Raw genomic sequence first — 19,168 nt, 5'->3', positions numbered from 1 at the left:
AACACAACTTTAATTTCGGCGATGAGCCCAATGACTTTATCCTCGGTTAGTGATGGTTTGTTAGGAGGATAGAATGTTCAATTAATCAAACAGAAGAAAAACATGGAATACACGCGAGGGTATGTTTGTCCATTCATATCTAAATACGAGCTTTACCTAATAAAATGAGGACGTCATTTAGCTTGTCACAAAAAAAAAAAAAAAAAACAATTTTAGATAAATTTTCTTAAATTGATAGCAAAAGAAAGGACTTGGTAGATACTCCCTCCGTCCCCTTTTGATAGTCCCTTATGAGCATTTTTCACGGGAATTAATAAACACAAATAGGAATAGTTAAAATACACTGAAAAAGTAAATTGACATTGGGTATGCAAAAAAGTAAAGAGAGAAAGTAATAAAAGTACATGAGGAAACAAAATTTACATGGAAAAGTTAAATTTGCACAAATATTGTTGCAAATTGGAGGGAATTTTAGTAAAAATTTAATATTAATGGTTGTTGAAAAAAGCAAATGGGGTGAACATTTTGGAACTAAAATTCGTTCATAAGGGACTATCAAAAGGGGACGAAGGGAGTAAGTAAAACAAACAAGATTTACTTGTACTTTGTATATGATTAGAGTAAATTGCACTATCAAGAGAAAATTCCTCTTTTGGTTATAATTTGTATAAGCAAATTGCAAACCACAAAATGATTACGACAGCAGATAAACCACACTGAGGTATTTCATTGGCATTTTCATAGTACTCGTAATAGATACAAAAAAAAAAAAAAAAAAGAAAAAACAAAACCTTCATCTCACCTCCTTCCCCCAAACCACAAGCTCTAACATTGTGGGCTACTTCGTATATATAACATGAATCAATGAAAATGAACAATAGATACAAAATGGAGCATATAAAGCAGCTCTACAAGGGCCTCCTGAAAACAGCCCCTCAATTTGTGTAACTCTATCAGCAATAAGCTGTGCAAATCTTAATTTTGGAACATTGTACTATACTCTCTGAACCATATTTAATTCTAAGGGTTTCAAAGCATCTTGAACAATATCTTGGACTGTCCGATTGCGCCGGCATACATCTGAGAGTTCCTCAATTGGAGCCATGATAGCATTAGTATTAGCCCCGGATGCTGCATCAGACAATGCTTGCAGGAATCTTGAGCTCTCAACTTCTGTCACTGCCATTTTTGGAATCAATGAAACACTTTCCTTGACCCATTCCAAAGCTTTTACTTGATAAACACGAACTAGTGCCAGAAGTGTATAGGTTACCTGAAATATATAAGGGTCAACTTAGCTTGTCTGAATATTTGGAATTTAGATAGGTGAAACCTAAATTAGAAAGTTTGGTGTTAAGAATCCTTTAATGGGAAAGAATATATAAAAGGGAGCTAGCGTAGGATTATATGTGTATTCTATTATCAACAATACATGATCATAGTGGGAGTTTGGAGCTCGTTATATTAGACTTGGAAATCAACTACGAAAAGACGGGAGGTTATCTTTTCCTACTACATACCAAAGTAACCAAACATGGAAGAGTGAATTGTTTACTAAACTCCTAATTTACTGATTCTCAGGCCCAATCCCAACTTTCTACTCCCAAACTCTCATTTTCATTTGACAAATATGCTAAGGAATAAATTTTGTACTTTTGTCTTGTTTAGATGCAACTTACTGTATCAAAGCGGTTATTTGGGAGAGCTCCTGTCAAGGATGCTATCAAAATTCTGGCTATAGTTGCTCCTCTGGGAATGATCACACTATCCCTTATGGGCTGATATTGCAAACCCTCCCGTGAATTTGTGAGATCAAAGACATCAGATAAGAATGACAATATGGAATTTGAGGCCTCCCTGCAAGAGTACACAGATACAACATAATTCGTAAGTTCTATTAAATGATCACAGGATAAATTCCATTGAGAACATTATTATACCGACAAAAGTTATTCTTATACCAGGTAAATGGGAAACAGCAGAAATAAAGAGAGAGCAGTCAAAAACATGATAAATCCTTAAAAGAAAACTGTCTAGCTCATTTTCTCCATCCCATGGAGTTGTAGGGGGTGGGATTCAACAACGAAACAGTCTACACCTTCCTTTCTTACCTCTAATTTTCACGACGTACCAGAGTTGGTCTTGATTTTCAACCTGTCAACCATAATTTAGAAAAACTTTCCCAACCGATTTGCACTTTAATATGTTTTAACTATTTTATATTCTGTTATCTAGACCAGGCAAAACCAGAAGGTCCAGAACCAAACATAACAAACCATTCTGACCCGAAAGCTGGTTACACCAAGAATTGTCTCAAACCCAATAAAACCTTATCTAAATATAACTCACCCAAAGCCAAAAGTCCAAGTATATTTAACCTAAATGGCCTAAAATTTAGATCATTGAAAAAGTTATATTAATATGTCAACAAAAAATAAAAAGCTCTATTACAAACATATATTTGTCTACACTCATAACTAAGTTTTCTCTCGCCTTACGTTCATCCAAAAGCTATATTCAGACCACCATATATGCTCAAACAACAAATAAAAATGAAAAATAAAAAATCCTTGAATCTTTAGGTTTTTCCATCTCACATGCACCAACAATATTCCAATATAAGTTTGTCAATATAACCTGAGTTATCCAGCCAGATATGGCCAGAAATTCTAACCTAACTTAGCTTACCTGATAACCAATGAAACCAAATTTAATTCAACCAGAGAATCTTCAGTCAAGACAATTAAGTAACGCCTTGCAACAGACCAGTTTATGATATTTTTTAATACAAACACATATAATTAATATATGTTGCTAAGAGCTCTTTCTTATTCACTACTGATCATGGAACTTTAGCTCATGTGATTGGTAAGACAAAATAAGTGTTTATGAAGTGGAACTAGAAATTTATGCCCGTATGACCAATAACATCACACAAATTCCAGGATAGATATATATTGTCAAGAGTTCCTTAGTATCTTCTACTGGATGGGAAGGAAAGAGGGGGCAAAGAATGAGAAGCAGTACAGATATTACACCACTGTTTCCTTCAAAATTGAGCTATGCCTCAAAAGGTGACATTAAGCCTCTGAAAGGTGAGCAGTCTCAAAGAATCACATCTTTCCTTAATTTCTTTAGACTAGAAACTTTTGGCTCAAAGTCTCGATCTGAGAGATTAATTTAGGGAGTAAATATTTTATATGAGAATGGATAATTAAACATTAAAGGCATATATTACCTGTGCTGGACTGTGATCCCAATCATAGCACAGTCTATTAGTGAGGGAAACACCGGTGACGGGATGAATATCTGAGGACAATATCGGATGCACCTTGACGCCAATAGAAAACAATCATCTGCTATATCTGGTCTGGCGGTGAAATCCTATGATAAAAGCTCAAATATGATTAACTGCCAACATGCTCATCACATAAATACAGAAGATCCAAGCTGCAGAACATACTCTAATTGTGGCAAGAAGGCAGGCTGTTCTTCTAAAGAGGGCTTCAACTAAGTTTCTCAGATAGTCCGAACAAGATGGGTCTGACCCAAAGATCTGCCACATAGCATTTAGAAGGCAAGCTAAGATGGAGAATTCACAACTGCTCCAAATTCAAGAAAGGGATAAGCTTACCTTTATGACTTCACTAGAAAGATATAGAAAGCACGGTTGGAGGTGGTGCTGATAGAGTCCCTGAATCTCCTCTAGCATGGCGCCAATTGTGAGACCCATGTATCTTCCAGAAGTTCTTACCTTTCAAAATGGAAAAATGAAATTGAGTCAATAAAAAATGAAGCATTAAAAGAGGTAAAGAGTATCTACCAAAATACTTCAGAATAAGTGCAAAGCATATCGTACTCCTCAGAACCAGAAAATAATTCTCGAATAACAAGAAGAAAGATTACATTCACATTAAAGACAGACGATGTATAGGCTCCCTTCTGCTTAACTATTACAACCTCCACTTATTTTGTTCGTCTCACTTACGTAAATGCATAGTTTAAGAAAACTTCGAGAATGATGAGTGTGTGTAAGAAAAAGTAGGAGAGGAGGTGTAAGATATAGTAGAAGAGAGAGTGTAAAAAGGAAGGTAGGTGTAAGATAAGTAAGACTGTAAGAGAGAAAATGTAAAGGTGTAAATTTTGAGGAGTACGAGGGGTATGATGGTTAAGCTAATACGCCAAATAAGGGATAAAGTAACCTAAACCAAAAAATGTATAAAATAATTCATCACCACCACTGTGAGGAGTACAAGGCTAGTAGAATGTCAGACGTGGCTACAATAAGAACTTTGTGCATCTGAATCTAAATAAAAGGACTTTACACTACTTGTTTCAATTTATCACTTAACCACAGTCCAATATCTAACCTTACGGCCTCATGACTTCTTGACACCAACTAAGAAAGAAAGGAGAGGAAACTTTTCTTAATGTTAAGAAGCAAAAGATTAGGGAGATTTTCTGATCTCTACATTCTATTTTTGGAAATATTAAGGTGAATCCAAACCATATATCAGCATTATACAAATTTTATAAATCTTTTAAGAGTTTTATTTTGAAATCTGAAACCCTTCAAGTACTGCTTTAACCTATTCAACTACGAAAACAGTTATATTCAGAAGAACTTACAGCATATTTGCATGCCTTACAGAGGGCTTCCATAGTCCGCATGTCCCATGCACGTCTGTGGTAAAAAAAAAAAAAAAATGAATCTGGGCACATTGTAATAAGGAACCAAATACCAACACACCCAAAAATGCATTTCCCATACTTACACATCAAAGATGGCCTTAAAAATTGGCCAGAGCCTCTGAATTGCATCTGCTACAGCTTCTGGGTGACTAACATATCTAAAACAATTTATTCACAGTATGAGAACCAGATTTAGGGTCTAAAAATCTACATAGACAGCTAGAAGCATATCCTTTTTACCTAAAAATATATGCCAATCTATCTATATGAACAGTAAGCTCACGAGCACCTTTCTGTCCCAGACTAACTGGACCTTGATTAATCATTTCCTGATCGTTAAGAATAAAAAATATGGCATTATACATTAGATAGACAATGAGCCAGCCAAAGATTTATATGAAGTTACTAATATTGTAAAATCAAACCTGAAGAGGAGTAACAACAGGTAGGCATAATGCTTCCAGTGCTTTCTTTGCATGATCTGGAGGAAGTTCTGTAATCACCATGCTGCAATAATGTAAAGACTGTCAGTCTCACGCAGAAAAACATTTCAACAACAGTTTCAACAAACAAAATAATACCTTAATGCTTCAACCAAATGAAGAGAGTCTTCAGCAGACACTCTGAAGTTTCCACCTTCTGCATATACAGCACTTTGGTAGATATGGAAGAGGCCATCTAAGGATCCACACAGCTTTTTCCGACAATCTACACGCATAAATAGTTATCAATCAGAGACTCAGAAACCATGTAATACAAGTTAACATTAATGCAGATATCATCAGTTAAGCAGATCAAAAATTGCTACACTGAAACAATTAACTATCAATATTAAGAGGAGAAACTTATGGTGCATTGTTACCAACAAGCTTATTTCTGTTACTCCTTTAGTCCTTTAGGTAAATCAGAAGCAAATAGGGAATTATGATTCAAATTTCCAAAGTAGGAGAGTCTTTACTGGTGGCAAAATGATCTTTAATGCTACAATTTTAATTGATAGAAGGAACATTAAAAAAAATTAGAAAATAAAAAGACACGGAGCATACCGTCACATATGTGTCTAAATGCCAATGCAGCAGCTGCTGCGGTATCTTCAGATGTGCTCATGCCCCTCATTAGAATTTCCACCAGCGAAGGCAGAATTGAAAGTCCATTTGATGAAGCATCAAGCCATTTAGAATATGCTCCGATTGTCAAGCACACTGAAAACATGGCATTCACAACGATTACAGCTATTTACAAGCATATCTCGTCAAAAAAAAAAAAAAAAAAAAAAAGCATATCATATTCCAAGCATGTTCAGTTTGAACATATAATCTTCATCCTCGTAATTCTTATCAGACTAGTGATTGATACAACTACCATTTACAAGTAGTCAACAAAGAGAGCAAAACAATTGTGTCAAAACTCCTACCATATCAGAACTAAACAAAGACTGAATTACAACTTCATTTGGACCATGAAGCCACCAGGCCAAACATAATTATGTTCACTCCCTCAGGAACTTCAAAAAGAAAAAAAAAGGTTTCCAATTGCCATACTTACGAATGAAGTAATTGCAACTGACCTATATACTCCTTAAATGGACAATCAACTCACCTAACCCTCTACTCCCAGGAAATAAATAAATTAATATTAAGAAAATACCAAAAGAGATACGGTATAATGACAAGTAAAAAAATTTATCAATTTCCAGGTAAAAGACGTGAGATGGGTAGTATTAATTATGTGGAAGTAGAATACTTTACCGGTCTGAAGTAGTTGCGGGTGTTGGGGAAGCTTTGGAAGCAAAGACATAACCTGCAAAATTTTCATTTTTCCGTCAACAGATAGCATTAAGAAAGAAAAGATTTCAAATTCGATAGAGAAGCCAAATTAAGTACCCTCAAAATTGACCACTCTCTTAACAAAAAATTTAGTTAGTTCATCTTCCTATTCAGAAACTTGTATACAAGAGCAAGTTTAATGGCTTAAAAGTCTGTTAAATGAGCACCTCATGAAGCAGACAAAGACTCAGTATTGTATTAAACATAATTGTTTTCCTGAATATGTTCAGTTCCTTATAGAATTAATATCAAATCCCAAGCAAGCTACCTCATCCTGCATTCCTACCTCCACATTAAGTTAGAGAAACCAATGTAACATAATGTTAAATTTACTAAAAAAAAAAATCAAATGCAAAACAAGCAGTGCATTTATTGATTGTGATGTAGATGTTGATGATTTTCTGGAAGCAAGACAATGTGGATTTACTTTAAAGTGATCAATATGACAACAAGAACAATTAGTTTAGCATATTATTCAAGTGAAATATTTTTTGACATAGATTTGATCATACTTGAAAATCAACACAGAAGCTGAAACATCAGATTCATGTTCAAATATAAAAGCTGAGAAAGTATTTGAACCTGAGGCATCACTTCTGCTTCCACACTGGGAACATAATCTGCTACCGCCCGTATGCAGTATAAAGCAGCCTCAGCTGGACGCCATTCGCTACTTTGATCATTTACACAGCTGGTTGCAGCCTGAGACATCGATATCACAAAAGGTAATGACTGTTCATCCATGAACATAATATGCTCCAATATGTGCCAATCCATTCAAAGATTACACATCATGGGTTCTAATTGAAACAAATTTAAATAGTATCACTGTCAGCAACAGGAAAGGATCCAATCATTGCGGGGTCCAGGAGCAAACAGCAATTGTGTCTCATTCAAAAACAAACCACCAAAGATATCATTTTCCCCAAAAAAATAGTTAATAATTGAGGGTACCTATTTAACATTAAAAATTAAAAAACCGTAGAACAAGATTAAAAAGAAAATACAGCTTAGTTTGCAGTTCGTATATGATTGCTGCTGTAAATTTGGAAACTGATTGTAAAATTAATACGAAAGCACGAGTCTTTTTTATTGGCACTATCAAAAGGGTTACAAAGATAAATATAGCTTTAGGCTATAACTCTCGGCGGTAGCTTGAGGCTACTAAGCTCTCATCCAAAATGTCACTCAAATTTCTGGATACCTTACTACTGCTGCTACCTTCCCTTATATACTCAAGCAACTACAATATCCTAGCATTAATTAGAATTTGTCCTATTAAGGTTGTTACAAAAGGAGAATCAGTTTGCACTCCCCTTGCAGTCTTCAGTGAGCAGTTGAGCAACCCTCCACAGTGGAGTGTTAATTAATTTTGTCTGCTTCCTCTTTAGTTGTCCTTGGTGTCCCTGCCACCTGTGATTGTTGCTGGTTGTTGCCAATACAGATTATAGTAATAACAATGTTGGTTGACGGACACAGAGTTAGTGGGGAAGGCAAAGGATGATTGGGATTTGCATAGGCAATAATAGAGCTAGCAATTCCTGACCCAACCCGTCCAAAACTCGACCTTGACCTCAAGGTATTGGAGAAACCTGAACTAGAATTGATCTACTTACCACATTTTGCACTTATAACCTTTAAACTATTTTTGACAGTTCTTTAGCATAGCCTGAAACCAACCCAAAGTCCCAACGCAGTGGAATATGACAAACAACCATTCTACTAGCTCATTATATGAACAATCTCCATCAAAATTGGAGTCAAATGCTTCAGATCAAGATGCCACCATTTTCCCATGATCCACAATATTCCACAAAAAAATTAATTAAAAGGGTATCACTAAACCTGCTACATGAACAATCAAGGTCATTTTGAACTTCCAAGACATAAAAAGAATCACACAGTACTAGGAAAGCAATTATATAAATGCTGCCATGACATAACAGAACTAAGACATCAACAGAACAAGAAATCAGTAGCAGAAAAGACAATGATATCACACCTGAACAAGTTTCATGTAAAGAATTTTCAACACTGTATCACCACCCAGAACCAGAGCTGCATCAACGAGAACATCTGCAACAGCTGGCAGCATCAAGAAAAGAGGTCAATTCCAGTAGAATTACAACCAGGCAGTTTATGGGATGGAAACGCAGGAATTGGTGGTGAATCAAGTTTGTTCCATTCTTTATAACTATCAGGCTGGCGAGACACAAGCCACAAGCACCAAAAATCTTGCCTTGCCTTAGAAAAAGAAGTTTAATATTAAATCCAATAACAAGACCATTATAAGTAATACTACAAGTCATAAGGATCAAAGTCATCAAACTACATATGAGGATTAGTGAAAAATTATATAATGTTGCAACAACAAAATTTGTGACAGATTGGCAATTGTGCTGTGGATATATAATTGAAACACCGACATTAAGTTTCTATTTAAATAATATTCAGTGTGGGGTATTACCATATCTTGTTTGCTTAAAATCCTTCAGGTCCTCCCTTGAGAGCTCCATATAGTCATCAGGGTATTGAACCCGAGAACTAACCTGACAGCAGAACCATAAATTGATATAACCATTGCCAAGAAATGGACAATCAAAGAAGAAAACCAAACACACACGAATGCATAAAACTAACAAACATGTGGCTACAGCACAGACACATTTATGTAACAATAAATATCAAAACCACTTTAATCAACAAAATTAGCTAGCCAGGTGAAGAAACGTGTTTTGAAAATCAATCAAGACATCACTTGTTAGTTTAACATATGGATATTACAAAGCAATCCAAAATATTCTTATTTAGTGCTCACAACACTCACAAATCTTATGCATCACACCAAAACTCACCAAGGACACCAGAGACTCATATGATGCACGAAAAATTAGCAATCTCCTGTTTCTCTCTGCCTCAATGGATGCTTCATTACCCAAAGATAGATATAGGTCCCTGGCATATACAACAAAAGTTAATGATAAGCTCCTCTCAAATACAAATGTAAAGAAAAAGAACACTAATAAAGTATAAATATAACACAAGAGATCCACCTTTCAATCAAGTAAACCTGTAGATTGTGCCAGAAATTAAATGTCATTGAAGCAATATCAAACTCTGAGTGTGAAGCAACTTCAAGCAATGCTTGCACTATCATCATTGACTCATCCGAACCTAAAAAAGTAATTTAGCGATAGTTAGGTTATAGAAAATAAAACAAAACACCGACAAAGAATAATGAGTTGGTGTCACAAAGATGGTCTAGGTGTTGTACATCCAAAACATTATAATAAGCACACAAGATCTGCGCTTTATCTGCTCATATGGCCTCTATTCCATCTAATCAAGCAAAGCAATAGTTAAAATCTCCACCTCACTTCACCCACCCAACCCCAAAAAAACTGAAAAAAAAAAAGCGCAATAAACAAGATAATGGAAAACGAAATGTTGGAAAGAAAAAGAGAAACATGGTATCAAAATCTTCATTTTAACAACCTTTCCTGACTTACAGCAAGGGCAGAGTTAATACGTCAAAAGGATCTAAACATCATGAAGACAGCCAACAGCTATGTATACAAAAGACTAATTGTAGACAAGAGTTGAATGCCTACCAGTTGCAATCAGTTGAACATAAGCATCACCCATGTCAGCAAATAAACGTCCAATGGCCTTTGCATCTTCTTCATCCTGTATACAAATAATGTTTACAATAGTATGAGCAACAATCAATCATTATACGAATATCAAACAACAGATTCCCGCCGGCAGTACATAACCGAATGGGGGGGAAAATCCTATGTTTTTGCATTAAGTTGAGCATCATTTAACATAAAGGTGGAAATTACAAGTCCAATCTATACAAACAGAAAATCAGAAAGCTGACAGCCATGAAGAACCAAAAGGTACAGCAATACACAGTTCTACAAAAAATGGTCAACAAATTCAGACCTTAGAAACTTTGACACAATCATCATTTAATGACGACAACACTCACACTTATTTACATCCAGCTAAAGTATTCGAGTCAGATTTTAGACAATCAAAATGAGTATGATACTAGGACACTTCAAATTAGCCAAAGTCAGGAAAAGCTTAAAACTAAGCGTACTTCCATATTTCACACACACACACACACAACAAAGGCAGGAATCTGTTTTTGCTTTGCGGGTCGTAACTCTGGAGATTTGTTTATGTCAGACTCCTGGACCCACACCACGGTGTGACCTTAAAATCCAAGTCCGAACATCATAGTGTGATGACCATTTTTACAATGACCAAAAACATGATAAACACTCCATCTAAAATACAATTCCATGACCTTTACCCAGAACGGTTATATACAAGAAATTTCTTCATAAAAGGAGGAAGGGGAAATGAACTCCTCTCCACTTTGTGAAGACATTTGACAACTACAGCCCATGTCTCTTCCTCCATTCTCCAGTGTGTGTATGTATGCATTCATGCACACACAAACAGACCTGGAACTTGTTACATACACGAAATTCGGGGCCTCAATCCTAAAGCAGATGACTCCTGCATATCTCACTACAGTCGATACCACTATATTAGCATCTGACTAGAATCTTAATTACCTAGTACAGAACCTGCCATAACAAGGTTTGGGAAGTTCATAAATTCACAGCCTAGTCTCAGGCCAGCAATGCCAAAGAGGCAGAGAGTCACATTACAACTACTGAGGATAAGAATAGACTTTAAGAAGACAATTTCCTCGAACTGAAAAGGCTGGATTATCATTATGGTATGGAGATGCACTAAGATTTAATATTATTTATGCAATGAATGAGGTCTTAATTGTACCAAACAAGAAAAAAAAATACATTGTCCAATTTGTGAGAGATTACTATCTCTAGGTGCATCAGCTTTTACAACAAACTTTAAGGTTCAATATTAACCTCTTGCTGTGACAAGATTGGAAATGGCACCTCATGTAACAGTGTCAAACAACAGCAACTTGACATTTCTTCAGGTTTTGTGTATGTTTGAAACCATGCTCTTCTGATCAACAAAGCACACAAGTTCTATGAGCCTATGAGGTGCCATGTTCAATTTATCACAGCAACTTGTGGCATCAGAGAATCAAAAGAATTCACCAAGTATAGATGCATTCTGTCAAACATGCAAAATGTATTCACACTAATTTGGCTATTTTCAAAGCAGGTATGATGTAAACCAGTACGTTATAAACATTATGACATTATGTCGCTTGGCTTTCTTATAGAGGTAGAATGTAACCTCTTCTAAAGTGAAAGAGTGCAAGGACAAAATAATATAAACATGGAGACAGAATGCACAACCAGAGTACATGGTAAAAAATCCCACGAAAGGAACTAATTAAATAAATATGTTATGATAAATCAATGAGTAAAAAGTAGAACCAATAACAAGTTAGAATGCACACACACACAGACATTATGTACCTTTGATGGATCATTAAGAAGAGGCCTGAGACTCATAACTCGAGGAACAATCACTTGAATTAGCGGCATCTGGCAAGAAACATCGGAAGAATTTCCCACTGCTGAGCAATGTATTAACTCGGAAACAACTGTTGAATGACAGAGAAGATTATAAATAAAATATAAGGCAAGAAAGAGTACAACCATGAATCAAAGCAAAAATGTTCTTCAACAAGAAAAATGACAACCATGTCCTACTGCAATTAATCAGAGAATGATTAAATCTAAGAATTTGATCATAAATCCACAAAAATTTAAGGTAAGTTGTTCAAACTAAATCAAATTAATAATTTATCCAAATCTTACAATTTACAAATGAATAGAATTGAAGATACAAAGTACAGCTTCTCACAGGATTAAAACAATGTAAGCATATGGAAAAAGCATAAACACGTGCATCATCAGGAAGTTATATAGATGCAAACATAGAATTTTACAAATAAATCTTACAATTAAATCAATAAACTAAATCACCATAGAGTCAAAAGACATTAAATAAAAGTTAAAGACAAAATTACAATTTACAAAGCCCAAATCTTAGGAAAATATAATTCTAAGGCACATAAAATGTCCTTGCAGATCATAATTTATGCACCATGATTTCTAGACATCACAAACATAATTTCATTCCATTCTAACACGCCTTTAATGAAATTACCATTAACAGCTGCCTCGGATAGTATATCAGAGCACAAGCTAGACAAAGCTGTAAGAACCAAAGGGTGATTTGCAAGCACAGATAGAGATATCCTGTAAGGGAAAGCAGATATGATAAGTCATAACCACCTCCCAAATATGGAAGCAACTACACATATAGAATTTAACCATGAGATGATTATCTTTGTAGACCAGAATCACACACCCACGTCTCAAGCGAAGCCATGAAGCAAATGCCTCAAGAACCTGGAATCAATTAAGACAACCCAACCATATCAACAGGAGAAATCAGTGCATAAGGGATCTAAATTAACTTGCAATATATCTCAATAGCTTTATCTACAGTGTCCCAAAGTGACTTGTGTATCAAAGGGGTTCAAGAATCAGTTTTTTTCACAAGTGCTAAAGTCAAGTATTATTCTTTTACGGCCACAAAGATAGATGAAAAATCTCCCACTTAACCACACAGATAAGTAATACTTCCTCTTTAATAAAAAAACTTGCAACACTTCTCATTCACACTTACCAACGCATTATTTCAATCACAAATATCTTTAATTACCAATGTGTAAAAAATGTATATTATGAAAGTATAAATCGAGGCAAATCTTATAAGATCCCACACGAGTAAATTTTAATTAAAGTAAAAAACATTAACGGTAGTCAAAGTAGAGCATATGAATAGTGAATAAGTCACTGTTGCAAGTTAAAAATAATAATAATAACGGAGGAAAATACAATACATACTAAATACTATTGTCAGAAAGATTAGACAAATTTGAACAGCTTTGAAGTTACATTTTCATAAAAATGGCACATACACATTGTTTTACAAACAAAAACAACAAAAACCATATGGTAATGGCTTTTTTTTAGAGAAGATAACGAATATGACAGAAGAAAGAATAAAAAAAAAATAAAAAAAAATAAAAAATAAAAAAAATATCTTTCTGTAAAACAGTGATGCTGCATTTGCATTGATTTGATGCATATAATGAGCTAAAAACATTGAATAAACCACTATTCGGAGGATGACCAGACATTGAATGTGAACCAGCCAAAAGCCCCCAGGAAAAAAAGATGTATATTCCTAAACCTAGGACAAAACCAGATGAAATAGAACATAATAGATGCCAGATTGAGATTTCTACCTGCTCTTTCAGTTCACTGGCATTTAGACAGGCAGTTAATAGACTAAGGGCAACCTCCATTGCAGAAGTGAGTTCCTTCTCAAATTGGCGCCGCCTTTCAGGCCGAGCTGAAATTCTGTAATTAAACACCTCCTATATCACACAGAAAGAAATTTTCTAATCAATAATTGATGGCTTAGGAAACAACAAGTAACAAACCAAGATTTGATTCAACAGTAATCCCTCTGGTTTTTTTCAAGTGCATTAAGTTGGCCATTTTTTACAAGTGCATCACTTCCCTTTATTAACATCCTCTCTTAATCACTCTCCTCACATGGTCCCACTCCTACTGTTTATTTAAAAAAAAATTCTCTCCTCTCACATCCCTTATTTTTTAATGAACTATCATCCCACTAATCTTTTCAATACTTTTTAATTCCCCAACCCTACTTACACATTATTTTAAGCTTTGTTTGATAGCAAAGAAGGAAGGAAAGGAAGGGGATGGGAGGAGAAAAGGAGGAAGGGAGGGAGAGGTGAGCTCCATTTTCCCTTCAAATCTCTCCAATTTTGGAGGGATTATGCTTATTAAAGAGAGGGAAAATGGATCCCTCCCTCTCCTTACCCTTCCTTCCCCCAATCCTTTACCCAAACAAGAGAATTTGTCCCCCTCCCTTTCTCTTCTCTTCTTTTCCTTCCATTTCTTTCTATCCAAACAAAGTGATACTCTATTCAGCTCACTTTCCTAAAACTACGTGTCAGTCAAACTGATGCAATTAAATTAACGAAGGAAGTACATATGATTTAATGATTTAATAGGAAAATAGAAAGAAAATTACTTCCCAAAATCAACCAAATGGAAAATTTCTAACTCCTTTGTGTTTCAACATATATATGCAATCATTTCAAGTGCAAGCGAATTGCAAGAAAAATGTCAGTAGAATATAGCACTATATGCAGTGACCAGCACATCTTACAACAAAATCAATAAAACAACTTATTTGCTTTACTTCCTGATTTTATACTCAATTTGCAGGACCTAGCCAGTTGTACAGAGTACTCAGGAAAACCACAAATAAGCATTAGACATTATTCTTATCAAAATAGGTTTAATGAGAAATAAGTCCTGATATAAACCATTAAAAATGAGTTTAGCTGAGGGCCAACAGGTCAAATGAGTTCTGATATATAAGGTAAATTGAGTGAAAAGAACAAAGACAACGTCAACAAGAAATATAATACTCTTAGCCAGAAGGAAACAATAACAGCAAGGACATGTATACCTCAGGCAGAACTTTCAAAAGCTCCAAAAAACTGGGTATGCATTCTGGGCGATTGTTCATCTCTACCTTGAGCCAATTCATAATACCTCCATCTCCCCAATCTTCTACAGAAACATGAACAGCTAATGCAGCCACAGCAAGACTTATCTAGAATTTCAAATAGCAGAATATTGGTGTCACTGAAAGTAGCATATACATAGGAAAAGACACCCTGTTTGGTCTGATTCCTGGAAAAACATTTCCACAATACCTGGGTTCTAACTTTTGGCGGGCCTTGGTGAAATCTATTTAACAAGCTCTGCAATATAAAAATAAATAAATGAGAAACCACCACAACATAAATCCAATTATGCTGCATATGAAAGAATATTTATATACAGTCCATATTATGCAATAGATGGATTTAAGTCAGCTATTATACATAAGGTACAGTAACACAAAACAAGCTCTTGTAGCAAAGCAACAAAAAGGACAATCACAGGGTTTCCAACATAGTAGTAGGTTGGACTAAACTGTTAATCTACAGGCTCAATCAAAAGCTACAATAGAAAGACACAAGAGCCAAAGGCTAATAAATTCTAGCCAACTAGATCCTTGTTTGAAATAGCATAATTTCACAGGCTCCCGACAGAAAAAACGAGAAGAAAATTTTCTATGGTTGCATTTTTGGAAATACCTGAGGTAACCCTAAGGTTGCAAAAATTCCCAAGGTAATCAAACCAATTATGGAGGGCTAACATAGTTCATGTATTACTTACTTTGTTCCACTATTATAGGCCACAGTTCCTTTTGGGATGTCACAACCCTAAGGTTGCAAAATTTTCCAAAGTAATCAAACTAATTATGGAAGGCTAACATGGTTAATGTATTACTTACTTTGTTCCACTATTATAGGCCACCTTCCCATTTTGGGATGTCCCAAAATAATAGGCCACTTCTTATACCTACTATATTTCATTATGAATAATCCCATATTAGTATATTACTTACTTTATTAGGATTAGATCTATAGTCTCATAAGAAAATGTTTGTTCTCAACAATTGTATAAAGTAGGTGATTAAAGCAAGCAGCACATGTGGCCAATTTAAGTGGGACAAAAGAAGTATATAGTTTTTGATTTCGAAAACAATTGAAAACCTCTATTGACAGTCGTCATTCTACTCTATTTAACAAATTTCAACAACATAGAGTAAACTGCGAAGTAGCTAATTAATACTTTAATGAAATTAAATCCCTGAATCCAAATAATTTCCCTTGTAGTTGTCTTTTTCTCAATAATTGGTTAGAACTTCAATTACTGTAATAGCTCATACAAGTTCTAAAAAGCAACTGTCACATTTAGTTAACATCAGAGATCAACCAAAATAATACACAGCATTCTGTGTGTGCAAGCAAAATCATAGGCTCATACAGGTCTCGTATAACCAAGGTTCCTAGAATGTGAACAAAAAGCATAAGTTACTTACATTTAAAGAATCCCGTAACGGACGAAATGCTTCAGATGGAAGCTCTTCAAAATCTCGTGTTACCTGAATTTTTAAATAAACATGGTTTATTAAAGCTGACAGAAATGGTCGGGTTATGCAGTAATATATATGTAGGTTAAGCAAGATGTCAGATCTTAACTAACATACCTTGCTTCTTAAAGTTTGTGAACAAAATATTAGAGTTTCTAGGTTGCTACTTGTATCATGAAGCAGATTGTCTGCAACCTATGAGAAACGCAGCATGTCATAAGGTTCCGACATAAAAGATAGAATAATAAGAAAATCTGATCAATGCAAAAAAAAAAAAAAAATGATACAGGAATCTTAGCACCCCTTTTACTTCAGTATTTAATACTAGTATTAAAAAATGATACATAGTTAGATAAATAAGGGAAACTAACAGTATAAGACATGTAACAAGAAATATGGATAAAAATTAGTCTTGTAATCCAGTGAAATCAAATTGCCAAACTACATAGGTAGCAGTTAGACTAAAAACACTTTATCCAATTGGTGTTTTATGAATATATTGATTTTCATTTGCTAAAGTTTTCTCAAACCTTTATGTTTATATTCTACACGTTTTAATTGTTAAAGGATCAACTTAACCAAAAGCTTAAGTTTATGGTTAAGGCCTAGGATTGGTTTATATACTCTATCATGCCCCCTCACATGAGACCCCTTTGGACTGGAAATGTGGATGCAGCATGGGCCTTCCGCATACCCTGTGCAATATATTCCACTTGAAAGTGGGGGGGGTGTATGAGATTTGAACCCATGACCTTTGTGTCACGTTGGCTCTTGATACCATGTTAAGGGACCATCTCAACCAGCTTATGGTTGAGGCACAAAATTGGTTTATATACTCTATCATTAACCACTCCTTTAAAAACTATCTTGAATTTTATTTTTTGGTTCTCTTTTTATCACTTTACACACCTTTTTTCAAACTCTTCCAGCCGATTATCTGGTTATGTCCCTTGTTCTATACCAGATGGTTCTTTATGATGATTCATGTTAGCTTACCCCGAATCATTTTGGGACTAAGGCTCTGTTGTTGTTGTTGTTGGGGGAAGGGGGGTTGGGGGAGTCATGGGGAAAAAATGACTAACCTCAACATCTCATTATTTTATCAGAGAATTCACTTTTACCAAACTTTTTAATACTTCTATATAAGCATAATAATGCATCATCATATAAACAAAGTAGACAGCTGAAACTAACAATAGTATCAAACAAGTAACATCAGATATCGCTCAACAATATATTCTCCTAATCCCCCTGAAGTTCCAGACTACATATGAGCACTCTAACTAAATCTTCAACCAAATTTCCTCTTTCTTTTATCTCAATTTTACCTTCAATTAGGGGGATTGCGGGTTACAAATGACTAGCCTCAGCATCATACTCGAGTTCCTCATACTTTATTAACCTAATCCAAACATTAGGATTATGAATTAGTATTAATATCATTAATTCCATACATATTCGTTTCAATTGTCGAAAAAAGAGTATGAATTTCTCTCACACCAACAACCCAAGCTAATGCAACCAAAAATCAACACCCACATAGTGCACAAGCTTGCAACCCGATGGTACATTCTACGATAAACCCCGGTACGTACGAATACTCATTGTTCAGTTTTCTTATACAGAACAGCCAAAAGCTAGAACCTTCAACAACATTTACCAAAAAAAAAAACTACAACTTTTTACTACATTAACGCCATAATCCAAAAATTAGCAGCTCCCTCGTCACTAATTAAACACCATCAACAGAAAAAATCGATAAATTAAACCTAATCGAACTAAACTCAATCGAAACTACAATACACAACAAAAATAGCTCAAAATTTGAATTCAGAAATCAAATTAAAATAACAGCAATAGATCGTAAGATTAACGAAAAGCAAAAAAACCTGCCAAGCATCAAGAGTACGCTGAAATTCTTGAAGCCATCGATCAGCTTGCATACGAACGGCGTCGTCTGGATGATGATAAAGCGCATTTAGGGCTTCCTTGACTGTATTCTGAAGCTCCATTCCTGCCATTTTCTCTCTCCTCAAATTCGAAGAAGAAAATTGAAATTAAGGTTTTCGAATTTGGGGGTTGAAGAATTTGAAATCTGGCGATTTGATTTGGGGAATTTTTTAATTGGATTTAATTTTATGTTATCTATCTACTTGGAAAAATTAATTAAAAATTTGGGGTTCTTTTGTTTTTTTGAGGAGAGAGAAAATAAAAAGGGAAGTTTGGGGGTGTTTGTTTTGGCGCGGTGAAGGTGTGAAAGAGGGTGGTGTGATCAAATCATTGGGAGGTGTTGGAGTGGGATGGCAAAGAAGTTGTGCTCGTCAAAAAAAAAAAAAAAAATCCGTCGATTATTTACGGGTTTTAATGTTAATTTTAATTTATTCAGCATGTTAAAAGTTGAACAATAACGGCTCAAATTGAAGTTATAATGAAACTGGACTAGACAGTCTGAATTGGATACATTTTTTGAATTCATATAAATGAATGATTTATAATCTATTTGCTATAAGGAAATAATCTTCAATCTCATTTACTCGCCATGATTGATTATAATTATGATATCGATTGATACGTGAAACATAAAT

General features: G+C 34.9%; 1 protein-coding gene across 1 annotated transcript; it reads right to left on the bottom strand.

Annotated features, from left to right (window-relative positions):
• Positions 1–702: 702 nt before the first annotated feature.
• On the bottom strand, positions 703–18,854 carry LOC145597349 (transportin MOS14-like). The gene is made up of 27 exons (XM_081653501.1): positions 18,473–18,854; positions 16,701–16,778; positions 16,533–16,595; positions 15,316–15,363; positions 15,066–15,212; positions 13,804–13,935; positions 12,858–12,898; positions 12,654–12,745; positions 11,957–12,084; positions 10,130–10,205; positions 9,572–9,692; positions 9,374–9,473; positions 8,986–9,067; positions 8,521–8,603; positions 7,101–7,220; positions 6,441–6,492; positions 5,739–5,894; positions 5,274–5,400; positions 5,118–5,199; positions 4,933–5,021; positions 4,776–4,850; positions 4,630–4,684; positions 3,635–3,754; positions 3,464–3,556; positions 3,239–3,384; positions 1,680–1,857; positions 703–1,273 (listed from the first exon to the last, which is right to left on the bottom strand). The coding sequence occupies exons 1-27, from the start codon at positions 18,602–18,604 to the stop codon at positions 995–997; spliced, it is 2,895 nt and encodes a 964-aa protein (XP_081509627.1). The 5' UTR covers positions 18,605–18,854; the 3' UTR covers positions 703–994.
• Between the last annotated feature and the right edge of the window lie 314 nt (positions 18,855–19,168).

The sequence above is a fragment of the Chenopodium album genome, chromosome 20 (assembly GCF_948465745.1).
Source record: "Chenopodium album chromosome 20, dcCheAlbu1.1, whole genome shotgun sequence".
Lineage (NCBI taxonomy): Eukaryota > Viridiplantae > Streptophyta > Magnoliopsida > Caryophyllales > Amaranthaceae > Chenopodium > Chenopodium album.
This window is presented reverse-complemented; position numbering and strand designations above follow the sequence as displayed.

Excerpts from the sequence above, each read along its gene's own strand:
- LOC145597349 (XM_081653501.1), bottom strand. The coding sequence starts at position 18,604 with ATGGCAGGAATGGAGCTTCAGAATACAGTCAAGGAAGCCCTAAATGCG. Across the intron at positions 5,401-5,738 it reads ATTTAGACACATATGTGACG|ATTGTCGGAAAAAGCTGTGT; the intron begins GTATGCTCCGTG and ends TTATGCGTGTAG. Across the intron at positions 1,858-3,238 it reads GGGATCACAGTCCAGCACAG|GGAGGCCTCAAATTCCATAT; the intron begins GTAATATATGCC and ends GTACTCTTGCAG.